Source organism: Caretta caretta, chromosome 1 (assembly GCF_965140235.1).
Source record: "Caretta caretta isolate rCarCar2 chromosome 1, rCarCar1.hap1, whole genome shotgun sequence".
NCBI lineage: Eukaryota > Metazoa > Chordata > Testudines > Cheloniidae > Caretta > Caretta caretta.
Window position 1 is genome coordinate 196,129,931 of NC_134206.1, and position 14,788 is coordinate 196,144,718.

At 40.9% G+C, this 14,788-nt stretch overlaps 1 protein-coding gene across 6 annotated transcripts in view; it reads right to left on the bottom strand.

Annotated features, from left to right (window-relative positions):
• The window catches only part of ALCAM (activated leukocyte cell adhesion molecule), a 161,416-nt gene extending 148,856 nt beyond the window's left edge, over positions 1–12,560 (bottom strand). For 2 of the 6 annotated variants that reach the window (XM_075118375.1, XM_075118378.1), the window contains exon 1: positions 12,284–12,560. In XM_075118375.1, the coding sequence (XP_074974476.1) occupies positions 12,284–12,371 (88 nt within the window). In that variant the 5' untranslated portion in view covers positions 12,372–12,560. Of the gene's footprint in view, positions 1–11,526; positions 11,670–12,283 lie in introns of those variants that run through there. The other 4 variants (XM_048816342.2, XM_075118382.1, XM_075118374.1 and 1 more) reach the window with 3 other exon arrangements.
• Positions 12,561–14,788: the final 2,228 nt, after the last annotated feature.

Below are 14,788 nucleotides of genomic sequence, written 5' to 3' on the forward strand. Positions count from 1 at the left end.
TGAGAAGCCTGATTATTTTTTTAGTTACCTGGTACTGCAGTTTGCAATTTAGACTGTTCAAATATACTCAGTAGATGCTTATGGCTCTGGAGGAAATCTCCATCCTCACCCCAGCCTCATGGTTGGGAGTTTCTGATCTGCCAGAGGGAAAAACAAATGACCTTCCCATCCCCGCATCAGTCTTGATTCTCAAGAGTTTCCTATCTATGAACAGCCACTTATGGGAAATGGGATTGGCTCTGGGACTGGCCTCCGAATAAAAGGGTTACAAATATGCTACTCTTACTTCACAGATAGACATAGCCTTTTACTCTTCCTTCTCCCTTCAAGCAACATCCAGCCGCCAGTCTTCCCCGAGCAGAGGCGAGTAAATGAACTCAGACATCTCAGAATCTGCCACGTTGCTAGGACATTGGGGAACTCACTTGTGGACCAAACTGCTGAAGGGTTAAAGTGTTTCATTGGGAATTGGAAGACATGGGTTCTAGTCCCATTTCTACAAATGATGTGCTGTGCATCTTTGGATAAATCTTTTAACCTCCCTGTGCCTCACTGACCCCCTCTATAAAGTAGATTATGCCTACCTCACTGAGGGTGGAGGAGGATTAGTATGTGTGTGTTAAGTATTATGGAGTTTTTTCATTTTATCTGGTGTTTATCCAGAGTTTTAAGCATCTCTAAAAATTTAACATAATTAGAAAATCTGATGTTTACAATGCAGTCATCTTGATTATTAATTGGAAAACTTTTAAATGGACACTTGGAGACTATCACAAAAACAGAAGGCAAAACCCACGTCACAAAACATGCTCCAAATCCTCCTTCAAATGCCAGGCCTCATTCGATGAATCCCTGACATCCCTCAAGGTCTTAAGAAAAGTTGGGTTGTGTGGTATGTCCTGAAGGTTAACAAATGCAGATTCTGGCAGATCAAGGAGGGAACAGAATTCTAGAGAACAGGAACCCTCATGGAGAGCATCCTGCCCCCTTGCCTGTAACTGAAAGAACATCCACCTTGAGCATCTCTGCCATTCAAACTGGCAGCATCTCACAGGAGGAGAAGCAACCATTCAGGTGACCACCTCAAACTATTTAGGGCTTTATAAGATAAAACAAACACCTTAAATTTCACTCAAAGCCATAAACAACCTGCATAGCGGCAGGAGTGCTGGTGTTATCTGCTCTTTTGTAATCACAGAATATTAGGGTTAGAAGAGACCTCAGGAGGTCATCTAATCCAACCCCCTGCTCAAAGCAGGACCAATCCCCAACTAAATCATCCCAGCCAGGGCTTTGTCAAGCCTGACCTTAAAAATCATTTTTGTTGCCCTCCGCTGGACTCTTTCCAATTTTTCCACATCCTCCTTGTAGTATGGGGCCCAAAACTGGACACAGTACTCCAGATGAGGCCTCACCAATGTCGAATAGAGGGGAACGATCACGTCCCTCGATCTGTTGGCAACGCCCCTACATATACATCCCAAAATGCCATTGGCCTTCTTGGCAACAAGGGCACACTGTTGACTCAGATACCTTGGTCAGGGGTGTTTTTTTGCCAACATAGCTATGCCACCAAAAGCCCTAGTGTAGATTCAGTTATACTGGCAAAAAGACTAGCTTATGTTGCCGAGGAAACTTTGTACAAGCTATACAGGCAATATGACTTTTTCAGGTATAAACTCCATCCACACAAGGAAGCTATACCAGCAAGCCTTTTAATTGTAGGTAAAGACACATGTACTGCTCAATAATCAGGTGATCACTTTCTGCACAAACTTTACCTTGTATGTAGTCTTAACGTGCAGCCCATACAAAACATATTACAAAAGTATAGTCTCAACAGCCAAATGTACACATCATGGTAGCAAGAATCACTTCTAACCAGATTGAAAAACAAGCCTTCTGGTTACACTTAAAGCAGCCCTGAATCTAATAAAACAAGATTGTGAAGCGGTGTTGCAAATGATGGATGCTCTTCATCTACTAGGGGTACAAATATCACCCTTGATAGCACTCCTGGATACTTCCCCCAACAAACCAACCAACCAACCCACCCTTCAGTCCTGACTGAATTAAGACTCCGCCAGATCACCCATTTCATGGGGAATAATAAAAAAAAAAATCACAGTGGGTTATTCTTTCCACTGCAACAGCCGTCTCTGATGTAATGGAAACAGGGAGCTGTGTATCATCAGCATACTACTATGCTGCAACCCATGCTAACTAACTCTAGCAACCTCATGTACACAAACAGAAAGGGTGACAAGAGGACCCCTGCAGTACTCCATGTAACACCCTTCGGACAGAAGGGCAATTGCTCAGAAATCACCTTTGGAAACTTCCAGAGAAGGATGTACGCTGCTCAAAAAAGCCCTCCAATAGTCCCAGGAGCTGTACAGCAAGAAAACTTCAGAGAATCACGAACTCCCTCCACTAGAAAGGGTGAATTGGTCAAAATGCAACATTCCATGGAGACTAGCGATGGAAAATTTCCTTCCACAATCCTCTCTATGGCAGCACAGGACTCTCTAGGACTCACAGGACTGTCGGGGGAAGAGGCAATCATGATATGGAGACCATTTTCTTTTAGAGCAGACAGATATTATTTATTAGTTTTTGAAGTTTGTTCTCCCTCTTTTAAGTGGACTAAAATTTTAAATAATCATAGGATTCAGTGCTTCTCAGCACTGAAAGGAACACAGAAGGATCTCACGAATAAATCTATATAAACACTAACATTTTTACTTTGTTACCTAAACTTCAATCCTGCATACACAAAAGCTCCAATTAAGTCCAACCAGCTCTGCATGGGCATGGAGTCTGCCAGTGCAGAGTACTGTACACTGTCTGACTGGGGGCTAGATGTCTATAGGAAAGCAAGGACTGTCATTTCCTGTCATTCAAGGCTACCAGAGTGAGTGAAGTTAAGGTAAATCAGCTGGCAGTTATCCTAAAGAAAATAATGGCCTCTGTAACAGGGGTCATTATGAGAACTTGGTAAGTAATTCCTATTGAATCTTTAAGCCACTTGAAAGAAAAAGGCAGGGAGAAAAAAAGGCAACCTATATAACATTAGTGTGTTAGGTAACCTATATATCCATAATGGAAGAATGTATTTCTGCTAATTTAATGCTCAAATAATAAACTAGTATATATTCTTTGCTTAGATAATGTATATTTAAACTGTAAAGAGTACCTGCAGAATAAACTTTATATTCCAGAAAATTTCTTCTATTATTTGTGCAACAAAACTACGGTTTGGAATGTGGCTAGATGGTACAAACTGGTACTGTCATGAGTCAATATTATGGTAGCTACTGTATCACCCCAGACAGTCTAAGATTAAAAACAATTATGCAATAGTCTGAGAACTGAACATTTCAGTCAAATAGAAAAAACCTCAGCATTGCACACAAATTTGAGAGATTATTCCCCTTGTATGATTTGCAAGCTATCACCTGGGAGTGGCAAATGTTTTTCATTCTCTCTTCCAGCCTGCCTGTTCTTTTGTCTTCACCAACAAAGTGGGACAAAGTTAGCAGGGACTGAATGAAGTCTCCAGTTTAGTAATGGGGAAGCAAGTCGCATAATATTGTATTCAGATTCATTTGAACTTTAACAGTAGATAAGCTAACTGTTTTACCTTACCACTTTTCTTCATATATGCATGCATACATGCAGTTATTCAACTTAAAAAGCTGGCATTCAGCATCAAGACTGAGGAATCCAAGGATTTAAAGTTGCTCATTTGGGATCCACCTCATGGATTCAACTGTAAAAATGCTGGCGTAAATAGTCAGTGCTTTTTCTCCAATTATAAAATGACAGACTGTACGTCCATTGGTAAAAGCCATTAAGATTATCTCTAGTCTCTAAATAAATTAGAATTTACCAATAGAAAATTGTGTCTTCATTTGGAATAAATGATATAGAGCCCAGAAGAAGAAGAAAAAAAACCTGCTGTTTCTGGCTACCATGAAAGTCTGTAAAAAGCTTTCTGACACGGCAAGGCATTTTGTTCATTGGGAATAATGTAAAAAAAAAAAAAAAGTCACACAGAAAGACAATCCTCGCTGCACAATCAACCAAAACCAAAACACTGGGGTGGGGAGCGGAGCAACCCACCACCCAACCCCACAGTGCTCCTAGCCAACTGTCCAACACTTTGATCTCAATTTTGGATACTCAGCTATCAGAATGAGACATCTTTTCTAAACAAAACAAAAATCCCAAATGCTTTTTCTAATATGAATTGTTACCTAACCATTAGTTTTTACTAGGCTGAACTGCACCACCTAACCTTTGTCATTTCTCAACATCTCAAGCTTCATGCAGTCCTGGAGCCTTAGAATTTCACCTGCCCTGCAGGATGAATTCTAACACTGCCTTCCTGGAAAATAATAAATCACTTGTTGCCTATGGGATAAATGGAATTTTAAGGCTCCACACCCACATATTTCCAGTTTTATAACTCTGGAGTCTTGGAAGCAATGGTGCTTTACACTTTCCCATCCTTATTTAAGCATTCCAAGCACTGAAAGAAATAAGTATTTAATATGATATGGTTATATACTTGAAAAAGGATTTAATTCTAGTTGTCTATAAGTTACAGAAAATTATAATATTTTAAAAACAAATACAGTTACTTCCATTTTTGTTCAACTGAAAACAAATTAAAAAACACAGCAAATTATTATTGACTAACTGGAAAAGACACTTGGCCAGCATTCACTGATTGCATGCTATTCTTAGAATGAAAACAGAGAAACATTGAGTTCACTAGTGAATTTACTCCAAGTACACAATTTAATAAGACACCCTGAATTAAAAGAAAATTTTATTAAAGAGGGGTGATCCCTAACAACTCTCCATAATTAGCCCAAAGATACTATGGTGATGAACACTATAAAAATCTCTTACACAGAAGTTCTTCCTAGCTCCCATATCTGGATTTGCAGAGTAATTACCTGTTTCTTGTATTTAATACAACTCTCTAGAATACGTATTTCCAAATTAAACAGGCAGATCTTACTAGCATGCAAAAAAAAAAAAAAGTAAAATTTCGCCTAATCACCTCTTAAACAGAACTGGGATTCTCAATAGCATAACCATTTGAATTTCCCTTTGTAATCTAAAAGAAGTAACTGCAAAATTGTTATTTAAAGTTAAAACTTTGTTTGATAAAGCAAAACAAAAGCTTATTTCTAACCTCTTCATGCCCCAACAAAAAAATCTTGTGTAATCACTCCCATGTTATCCTTCAACCACCAATACCTCTTTGTACCTTACTTCTTGCAACAACCTGCACCTGGTGTTCCATTTCCATTCTAGTGTAGAGGTAACCACCGCTTCTTCAATGAAATCCCTCCTTAAAACTCTTTTCATCCATAAAGTCCACTCAGGCAGATCCAATTCAGTAAAAAGGGCCACTTCCTAACCATCAAGAAAAAGAACCATTCTCTGCACCTCTCAGAGCACTGGGTTTGTTTCTCAATTTAGACTGCACTGGTAAACTCCTTGACGTGGAGATTATCGTCTTCCTCTGTGTCTTGTACAGCACCAGGCGCACTGTTGATGCCTACTGATACTGCTGGCTGTCCAAAGCAGTATCTTGAAGCATGAATTTGCTCCCATAAAACTTTTCACTCTTAAAAAAAATTGTGGATGCTTAATGTAGTTTTCACATGGAAACCAGAGGTCTGATGCAGAAGTACAAACATACAAATAACGCTGCTTTTAACAATAAGGTAGTGGAGTTCCCTCTATTGAATTAACTGGCAAAATCTCATGTTTAAAAGTCATGCTGTTGTCAGAACCACTGTATATACGTTTTTATAAAACTTTCTAATCAAGTTTTTCAGGTTATACCTGATTATTGGAGGTATGAGCACCCACAGCATCTGCTGAGACTAATGGAAGCAGCAGGTGTTCAGAGCCATCATGCTCTCTAGAATTCCTGTGATAATTCTTTAAAGACCTGATTCAGGAAAGGTTCTGTACTCAGGAAAGTTTTCAAGTCACTGGGAGCTAAATACATGTTTAAGTGCTTTTCATAGTAAGGGACAAACTTAATTAACATCCTCATTTAGCTAGCAAAAACTGCTACATTGAATTAAAACAATGCATTTTACAAACCTCATTTGTAGTTAGTAAGGGTTTTCCTTGTGCAAAAATATTTACTGTATTAGTATGAACAAACTGAGAATAGTTAACATGGATATATAGATTACTTCATTTCACTAAACAGTCAAGGACTGCTGAAACAAACAAAATACATGTTTTTGCTTGTTAACATGAGAGCAGCTTACTATTCTTTTAGCTAAATTTACTGAAGACATTTCAAATACTTATAAACTATGATAACCCCCAAATCAGACCCTGCAGCTCCACCAGTCTCTTCACCAATATATCACTTCCTTTACAAAAGAGGCACGTTTCTTATCAGTGAAGGAAATACCAGCTGAACAGATGTGGGGCTTGTTTAAATAAATAGATACCGATGTGCTGTTCTGGAGACTTATATGTATGATAAGAAAAGCAACTTAATCTCAGACTAGGCAGACGTTCCTCAAAGAACCACCACATCAGAGTACTAGATTAACATCCAACCAAGGTAGAGTTGAGTGCAGATTAAGCCACTCTCAGTGAAATTAACATTCATTATTATCTGGTTGTTGGTATGTGTGCTAATAGCACGGATATATATTCAGGATAGCCAATTTACTACCATCCCTTGCCCCAGGGAAGCAACAAACTCATTTGCAAGTTTATACTATACATTTCAGAAAGATTTTACCATTAAAATACATATTTAAATACAAGTAGTGTGACAAGTTAGAATATTTAAAAAGTTAAAGCCTGATTTTCAGAGGCACTAAGTGACCAATAATTCACCTGGACTTAATAGGAGGCACAGGTGCTCGCTCAGCTCCTTGGGGGAGATGGGGGGGAGGGAGGAGGAGGAGAGAAGGGTACTAGTCAAATCTCTAGTAGTTCTAATCACAATCTACAGTACTTGCTATTTTTGAAAAAGCTTTCACTTGATTATGGTTACGTACAAGCTTTTTTTTGTTTGAGTCAAAGAGAGGTGAGGACACTTGGCAACTCACTTGTGATGCTCGGTTCTCTCACAGGATTGGGCTCATGGTTTACATATACACTACAACTTGTTAAAAACAGTCCTATCACCACAATAAATACCCCCTGTGTTAACCCTGATGATGAAGATTCTTGAGTAGGGCTGAACACAGTTTCAAAACAATATGTTTCTAGAAACAATGTTGGTACCTTTCTAATCCCACTAAAGACAGGAGCTAACCATACAATAAAATGGCTGCAATATGATTTATAAAACTATAAAAGATGTAAGATACCACATACATAAAAAAGGCTATATGTTAGGGAATCCAGTCACAACATTTTAGCTTCTGACACAATTAACACTATTCAGTCTGGTAATGTTGATGGGACTTAAGTGCCGTTTAACTGTGTGCCTGGATTGCGCGCTAGTATGATTGGTGAGCAAAATTATCACTTTTTTCAGTGCTGTCTACACTACAAGAACAAGATTTATTTTAACCATGTTGGAAACTTCTGTTCTATATTGTAACCAGATCTGGCAACATGGTCAGTTCTTGCAGCATCTAACACAGGTGAGCTGGAAAAATCATTCAACCCATATTAAGACATTGTTTTTCAAAAAGTTTCATCTTCATGATAAAATAGAAAGGATATAAATCACTCTTGCCTATGTAAGGTGCAAAATATTTAATTGTTTTTCCTTTCATGTATATCATGTTAAAGTGTTCAGAGGTTTCTCCCAAATTTTAGAATGAGAGAAGCCAATCAATACTCTTGATGCAAACCAGACAGCTTATGGTATTACTGTGGACCAAGTTTAAATGTGAGGGAAGGCTTTTGGGCAAAAGGAATATGAGGTGTTAAAAAATAAAAGCTGCTATTCTTTAGGGGTTTTGGGGGGGAGGGGGGGAAATGATGTACCCTTGAAGTAGTTGAGATGTGTCAAGAAAATATTTATTAATATGGATATAATGGAGTTTTTCCTCCAATAGAACAAAAGCAAAGGTTGGGTCTGAAATGCCATATACACCGGAAAGAGGTACTTTGTTTTCCCCTCAATCACAAAGTTCACAGATTGCTCTGATTACATGAGTGATTTCTAGGGTCATCTCCTATCCTGTCAAACAAAAACCCTCAAAAGGAGAATCCCCAAAGTTACTGCCAAACTCTTCTAAAAAGAGCCTCCCAAGAGATTTTCTAGCTTGCTCTTCTGGTCATCCCAAAGCATAAAAATAATTATGAGTTTTTAAACCAGACAAACAGTTTCCAAATGTAATGAGTGACTGCTAATTTTTTATGAGCTAGTTAGATGTGTGTATTCAGTTAAAAAAATAAATAAATAATCCCCCCTCCCCCCCCCCCACACACACACAGTGCATACAACTGAATCTCTACTCCACTGGGAGTTTGTGACTTCAGTCTTAAAATCTGAAGTTCATACTGGCCTAGTAAAAGAAAAGGGAAAGACACTGTAGAAGAATAAGATCAGAAATTAATTTTGGAATAATCATATGAGCAGGAACTCCTACAGTGTATCATCAAATGCATTTTGTTAACAGACCATAATTTCTACAGAATCCAGCCTCAAAACAAACAAACCACATTATCATCTGCCAAAAAAAAAAAAAAGAAAAGACCGTGAAGACTGAAGTGAACTCAAAATTATTATGGGACCTATGTCACTTTAAAAAAAATCCCAATATTTTCATTTAAATTACAACACAAAAATGCCATTTCAGATTAGAAAACTTACTCTAACAAACATCAGGTAGACAGGACCAAGCAGAAATATTAAACAATTAGTGTTTGGTAAAGAAGGAAGCAGTCTGTCCCATAACACAGTTTATTCCATAAAGAATAAAGTTTAAATACTGATAAGGATCAGCATTAATTTAAATATTCATGGAAGGTTTATAAACACCACATAAAAAACCGGATAGGGTTTTTAATCTTACACATCCGCATATTTACACTAATGCATGTGCCAACTTGATTTGGGCGCTTCCAAGAGTCAGATTACTTTGATGGTGCAGTACACAATAACTGGACCATGCAGGGTAATTTATTGTTGGGAACAGTAAAACAATAAAGTGGTTGAGGAGAACAAATAGAAATACCAAAATGCTAGCAAAAATGGCAAAACAATTTTACAGCTATAAAAGGTTTTTAAAAAGTGTTCAAACTAAGTTACTGTTTTAAAAATAAACTAGAAATTAAGTAGATTTAGTATTTCAATCCTGAAAGAAGGGGAGCTAAGCTTTTTCCTATCAATTTTGATCCCATCTTCCCCCAACCACAAATCCACATGTATCTACTTGTGTTTCAAACTGAGTTAAAGTGAACTGGGGGGGGAGGGGGGGAAGGGGGGAGGAAGGAAGAGAGGCAGAAAAGCACAGCAAACGAGAGAAGTGGATAACAACTTTAACCTGTTTAGACAGCACTTGGTCATTTTCCATGCAGCATTACCAGCATCAGTATAATTCTGCAGGTAGAGTATCTGAAGGTTAATGGATGCTATGAGACAACAGAAGAGGGAATAAGAATAGCATAAAATATTATTAGGGCAATTAAAAAAATTCTTGCTGATGGCATGATGTACTTTTTCTTAAAACACCAGAAAAGACCATTCTGAATCAAAAATTTTCCCAATAGGATGATATGAGGCACCTCAATGTTAGGGACAAACACCTGTCTCTGTCCCTTTCAGAGTTTTAGCCTACTCTCCAATAGAGCACAAGAGACAAGGTGAGCATCATTCTCAATCATGCCTGGAGAGTCTCTCTTAGTCAAAGAGCAATTGGTTTCCCAATAAGCTTTATACCATTGCTACTTAAAGACTGGCAATCATTAAATACAGTGTTTAATGATTTACTAAGGCAGAAAACTGCAATATAGTTCAACATTTTGTTTTCGAAGGATAGCTTGCTACACTCATTTAAAAACAGAACTTCTATTAAGGTTATACATTGCTGCCTTTGTTTAGCTACTTGTTTCACCTTAGGAAATTAACAGTAGACAAATATGAAAATAATGCAAGAGAAATAATATTATACTGAAGTGTATTATTCTTGTTTTCCATTTCCTGTATGGAGTATTAGGCATAAATAGGTAACTGGAGAGCAAACCAGAGTATAGAGTCTAGTCCTGAAAACACAGTGACTCCACGGCAACGCTTCCCTAACCTCTTGACTGCTGTAAATGCAAGTACACAAAAGAAAGGCTGTTTCTTAAAGCAATACAAAATGTCACCACAGGCTGACGCTCTTTCTACAAGAATAATGAGACACTCTCTACCTTTCAGGTTTCAGAGTAGCAGCCGTGTTAGTTTGTATCCGCAAAAAGAAAAGGAGTACTCACGAAAGCTTATGCTCAAATAAATTGGTGACTCTCCTAGGTACCACAAGTACTCCTTTTCTTTTTACTCTCTACCTTGAATGCAGAACACACACTTTACAGCTTTTCCTTAGACTTCAGTTTTCATGTTTAATATTGACAAAATAAGAATAAACACCTCCCAGCCAAGACAGTTAAAGAGAAAGTTAACGTTTCCCATGTATTCCTACTTCCCTAATGCCTTAAAAAAAGCTCAGAAGGGATATTTACACACATGAAACTGATTTGTCATCTCAATCTAATCAAACACCTGTTAAACACTAACCAGGCGGAATACCCAGACTCTGAACTGACTCTAATGTGGCAATCCTTCAACCTCATTCACACAGCCAGGTCCGATCAAAGTATTTAGCTGCTATGGAAGTTTCGATCAGGACTCTGACACTGGACTATCCCCCGGGTTTCGATCACACCCTTGAAAAAGAGATGCAAAGAACAGACCGCATACAATGTATCCCCATGAATAATCGCGTCCCTTGTTTCCCTATTTCAAGCCGGCAACATTTCAAGAGAAGCCATCCAAAGGCAACAGCGGGTTACTCGCTGGTGGCATATTTGTTAATGTTGATATTACTAATCAGTGGCATCCGTTCAGAGTTGCATATTCTGCTACTAATACAACCCCTAGGAGGGGGTGCCTTTATTAGTCCGTATCGAAAATAAGGTGTCACATACACAGCGTGGGGGAAACTTGAGACGAATTTCAACGGCGGAACCACTAAGAGGAAGACTGACTTCGGTACTAGCGCGGGGGAAAAGCCGAGAGAGACCGCAGCAATCCAGCCGTTTGTGTACAAAAGGAGGAAACAGACCCAATGACACGTTGTTTTTAAGGGGCGAGCTACCGCTGTTGGAAAGTTTAAGGCTGTCGCTCAGACAGACGTGCAATGAAAACAGAAAGCGTAACTAGCTACATGCAAAACCCGGTGGTTTTTGTTTTGCATTCTTTCCCATCCGATTGCATTTCTCATTTTTAGGAAGACGTAGTGGTCTGGACAGAATGGCACCAACCTCCTCCCCCCAAGAAACCGGCTCGTCGCAGTTTACTCTCACCTCTTTAGCCTCCCTTATAACTGCCGGTGAGGTCACCTCCTCCCACTAGCTCAGGCGCAACCAGAAAAGCAACTTTGCAAGGAAGGTGGAAGCCCACCCCGATCACCGTGTCCCTTCTCCCCCGGGAGTCTTTCAGTCCAGCTAAATCTGGCGGAGGGCTCGCTCTGGAGGGAAGCGGTGAGTGGCACAGACGGAAAGCAGCAGGCTGTGCGGGTTCTCACAGCACAACCAGCCAGACAATACTCCCCGATAGCCCAGCGTCAGAGAAGCCGGGGGAAGTGGGACCCGCTCTTTGTCATCGCTTTGCTTCCCTGGGCACAGACACGAGCGGCTCTCACCGCGAAGGGGCAGATGTAATGCTCGCAAGCAAAGAGACCCGACACGACCAGAGCCGGGGGGGGGGGGGGAGCCATTTCGTAAAGAGGGGACAACACCCCACTCCCCGACACTGAAAAAGCGCCACTGATCGCCCCCCAAAGCGGGAGAGGGGAAGGACACACCGGCACCTCCCTCACCCCCCCTCCCTACGCCAGAAGGAGGAAGCACCCCACGCCCTCCCTCCCCCAAGGGGGGGGGTGGCTGGAAAAGAGGAAGAGGCAGCGGGACAGAGCCGCAGGGGGCGGCTCACCCCTCCCCCGGCTGCTCCCTAAAGTTGCGCGCGACGAGGGCAGCGCTGCACCCGGGGAGAGGCGGGCAGGTGACAGCCGCCTGCCGCCCAGCCCCAGCCCCAGCCCCAGCCCCAGCGCGCCGCTCTCACCTGGCCGCAGGCAGAGGGCAGCGAGCAGCAGCAGGCAGAGCAGCGGGAGGCCGGAGCAGGAGGCGGCGGCCGCCGGGGTCTCCATCATCCCGCCTGGCCGCGGGGCTCTGCTCCTCCTCCTCCTCCCGGGGCGGCGGCGGCTTCCCCTCTCGGCTCCTGGCTTCCCCGCGCGGGCGGCTCGGTAACTTTCCAGGCAGGCGCGCAGCGGCTCTGCCAGCAGCTCAGCACCGAGCAGGTGGCTGCGTCCCTCTGGCAGCCTAGCGGCGCTCCAGGACTGAGAGCGGAGGGAGGGGGCGGGGCCAGGCCAGAAGACACGCCCCCCTCGTTTACTCCCGCCCCCTCCCACTTCTACCCCCTTCCGCTTGGCGCGCTGCCGCCTGGGGTCCGCTTTAGAGCCCGGCGGCGGCGCGTGTGGCGGCGGGGGTGCGGCGGGCCTCGTTTAGAACCTGCGCCCGGCAGGGGCTCGTCCTGCGGGGGCTTTAGACCCTGAGCCCGAGAGGGGCGCGTGCTCCGGCGGGGGTGTAAATCCCGTAGAAGCTGAGCGGGGGTGGGAGCTGTCTGTGCATGAGAATACAGATCCAAAATCGGCCCCTGCAACTGAGCACCTGCTGTCGAACTTGTGTTGGGGAACCTTACACCAAATATCTGTCTAAACGTGAAGAAAAGGAGTACTTGTGGCACCTCATTGGATGAAGTGAGCTGTAGCTCACGAAAGCTTATGCTCAAATAAATTGGTTAGTCTCTAAGGTGCCACAAGTACTCCTTTTTGCGAATACAGACTAACACGGCTGTTACTCTGAAACCTGTCTAAACATGGACTCCCAAAGCAAAGGCCCTGAAACTAATTAAAATCATAGATTTTTTTTTTTTTTTTTTTTTGTAAAAGGAGAGAAAATGACAGGTACCTAAAACCACCTTCGTGGCTACTTCACAATACCAGTGGCAGACCTATTCCAGCTAGCCTCTTGCAAACGCTAGTAGTTACTTACAGCTTCCCTTTGTGTCAGTTTGTTTAGAAGTGAAAATTTTAATGTAAATACTTCTCAAAGTAAATAAAACAATCCCCAGATGATGAATTGCCTGTTCTGTCAACCATCTGTTTTCAAACAGTAATAGGTCAACGTTAACCCTCTCCCCTCAAACAAAATTAAAGCAAAAAAGTATACAAAATCACTCAGAATAATGTAGGGGTGACTCTGCAAGGGACTCCAGACATTTTCATTGCAAAAAGTGGCAAAGAAAGTATTACCATCACTTCTGGTGAGTCAGCTGACCTGAATCTAAAGTAAAAAAAAAAGACTCCTGATCAAAGTTATGAAATGCAAGAAGAGTGATTTCTGGACTAAGCAAGCAGTGGTGCTGTTTCACAATGGGAAACATAAGCCTAAATTATTATTGCAGGACTCATGATAAACATGATCATCCTGCAGACCACATCATAGTTCAAAACAAGCCTCTTTGATTCCTTCAAAATAAAAGTTTGCATAATTCACACCATGTGCTTACTCCAGTGGGACTTTCTAATAGTGAAATATAAACCAGCAATGGTCATATATATCTTTTCATCATGAGGAAGTGATCAGCAAAAACTGAACTCTACAAAAACTCCCACAACCAATATACACAGACTCATCCAATTTATTCCATAAATGCTTTCAGTATCCACAGAACAATTTTCACAGTGACAAAATAAGGTAGACATATTTAAAATATAGTTACCACATACAGAGACTCCTTGAATTTCAAGTAGGATAAAATTGATGCCTCTTGTTTTTTTCTTTTAGGACTGTACTTTTCCCAAGAAATAAAATTAAATATTTTTAATCTTCATAATTCTGTATCTGTTGTATTGTCTTCAAATCAAATCTTCTATCTCTTGTTCATATAGTGCAATCAGTTTAAAATATGTTTTATTTTTTATATAATGTATATAATATATTATAATATATTATATAATAAAATAATATATTTTATGTTTACTGCTAATCAGAGCCCTGAGATCTTTTTTCCAAACACTTTCCCCAGTAATCTACTTGAATTGAATTGAATCCACTAAGTCCATTTTAGAAGTGCACAGAATTCAAGACAATGGATCCTACCCTGCTCTTATTGAACTCAATAGGTATTTTCCACTGACGCCAATAGCAAGACTGGACCACATCACTGAGGAAAATAAGAGATTCAGAAGGACCATTTTCTTGTACATTTACAGGTATTGAAAAATAGTTGATGATAAGTATATTACTGTAGAACCTAGAGGCTCCAATCAGGTGCTCCTTGTGCCAGGTACTGTAGAAAAAAGACAGTTCCTGCCTCTAGGGCATATATTCTTGTTAAAATCCCCTCACTTCTAATGGTATTAGGAATGTGTGTTTCTTTGGTGATATCTCCAGCTCCATTACAGCATTAAGGGCCTGATCCTTCATCCTTTAATCATATGAGCAATGAGATTGATGCTAGTGGAACTATGTGTGAGAGAAAAAGTTGCAAGATCACGCCCTAGAA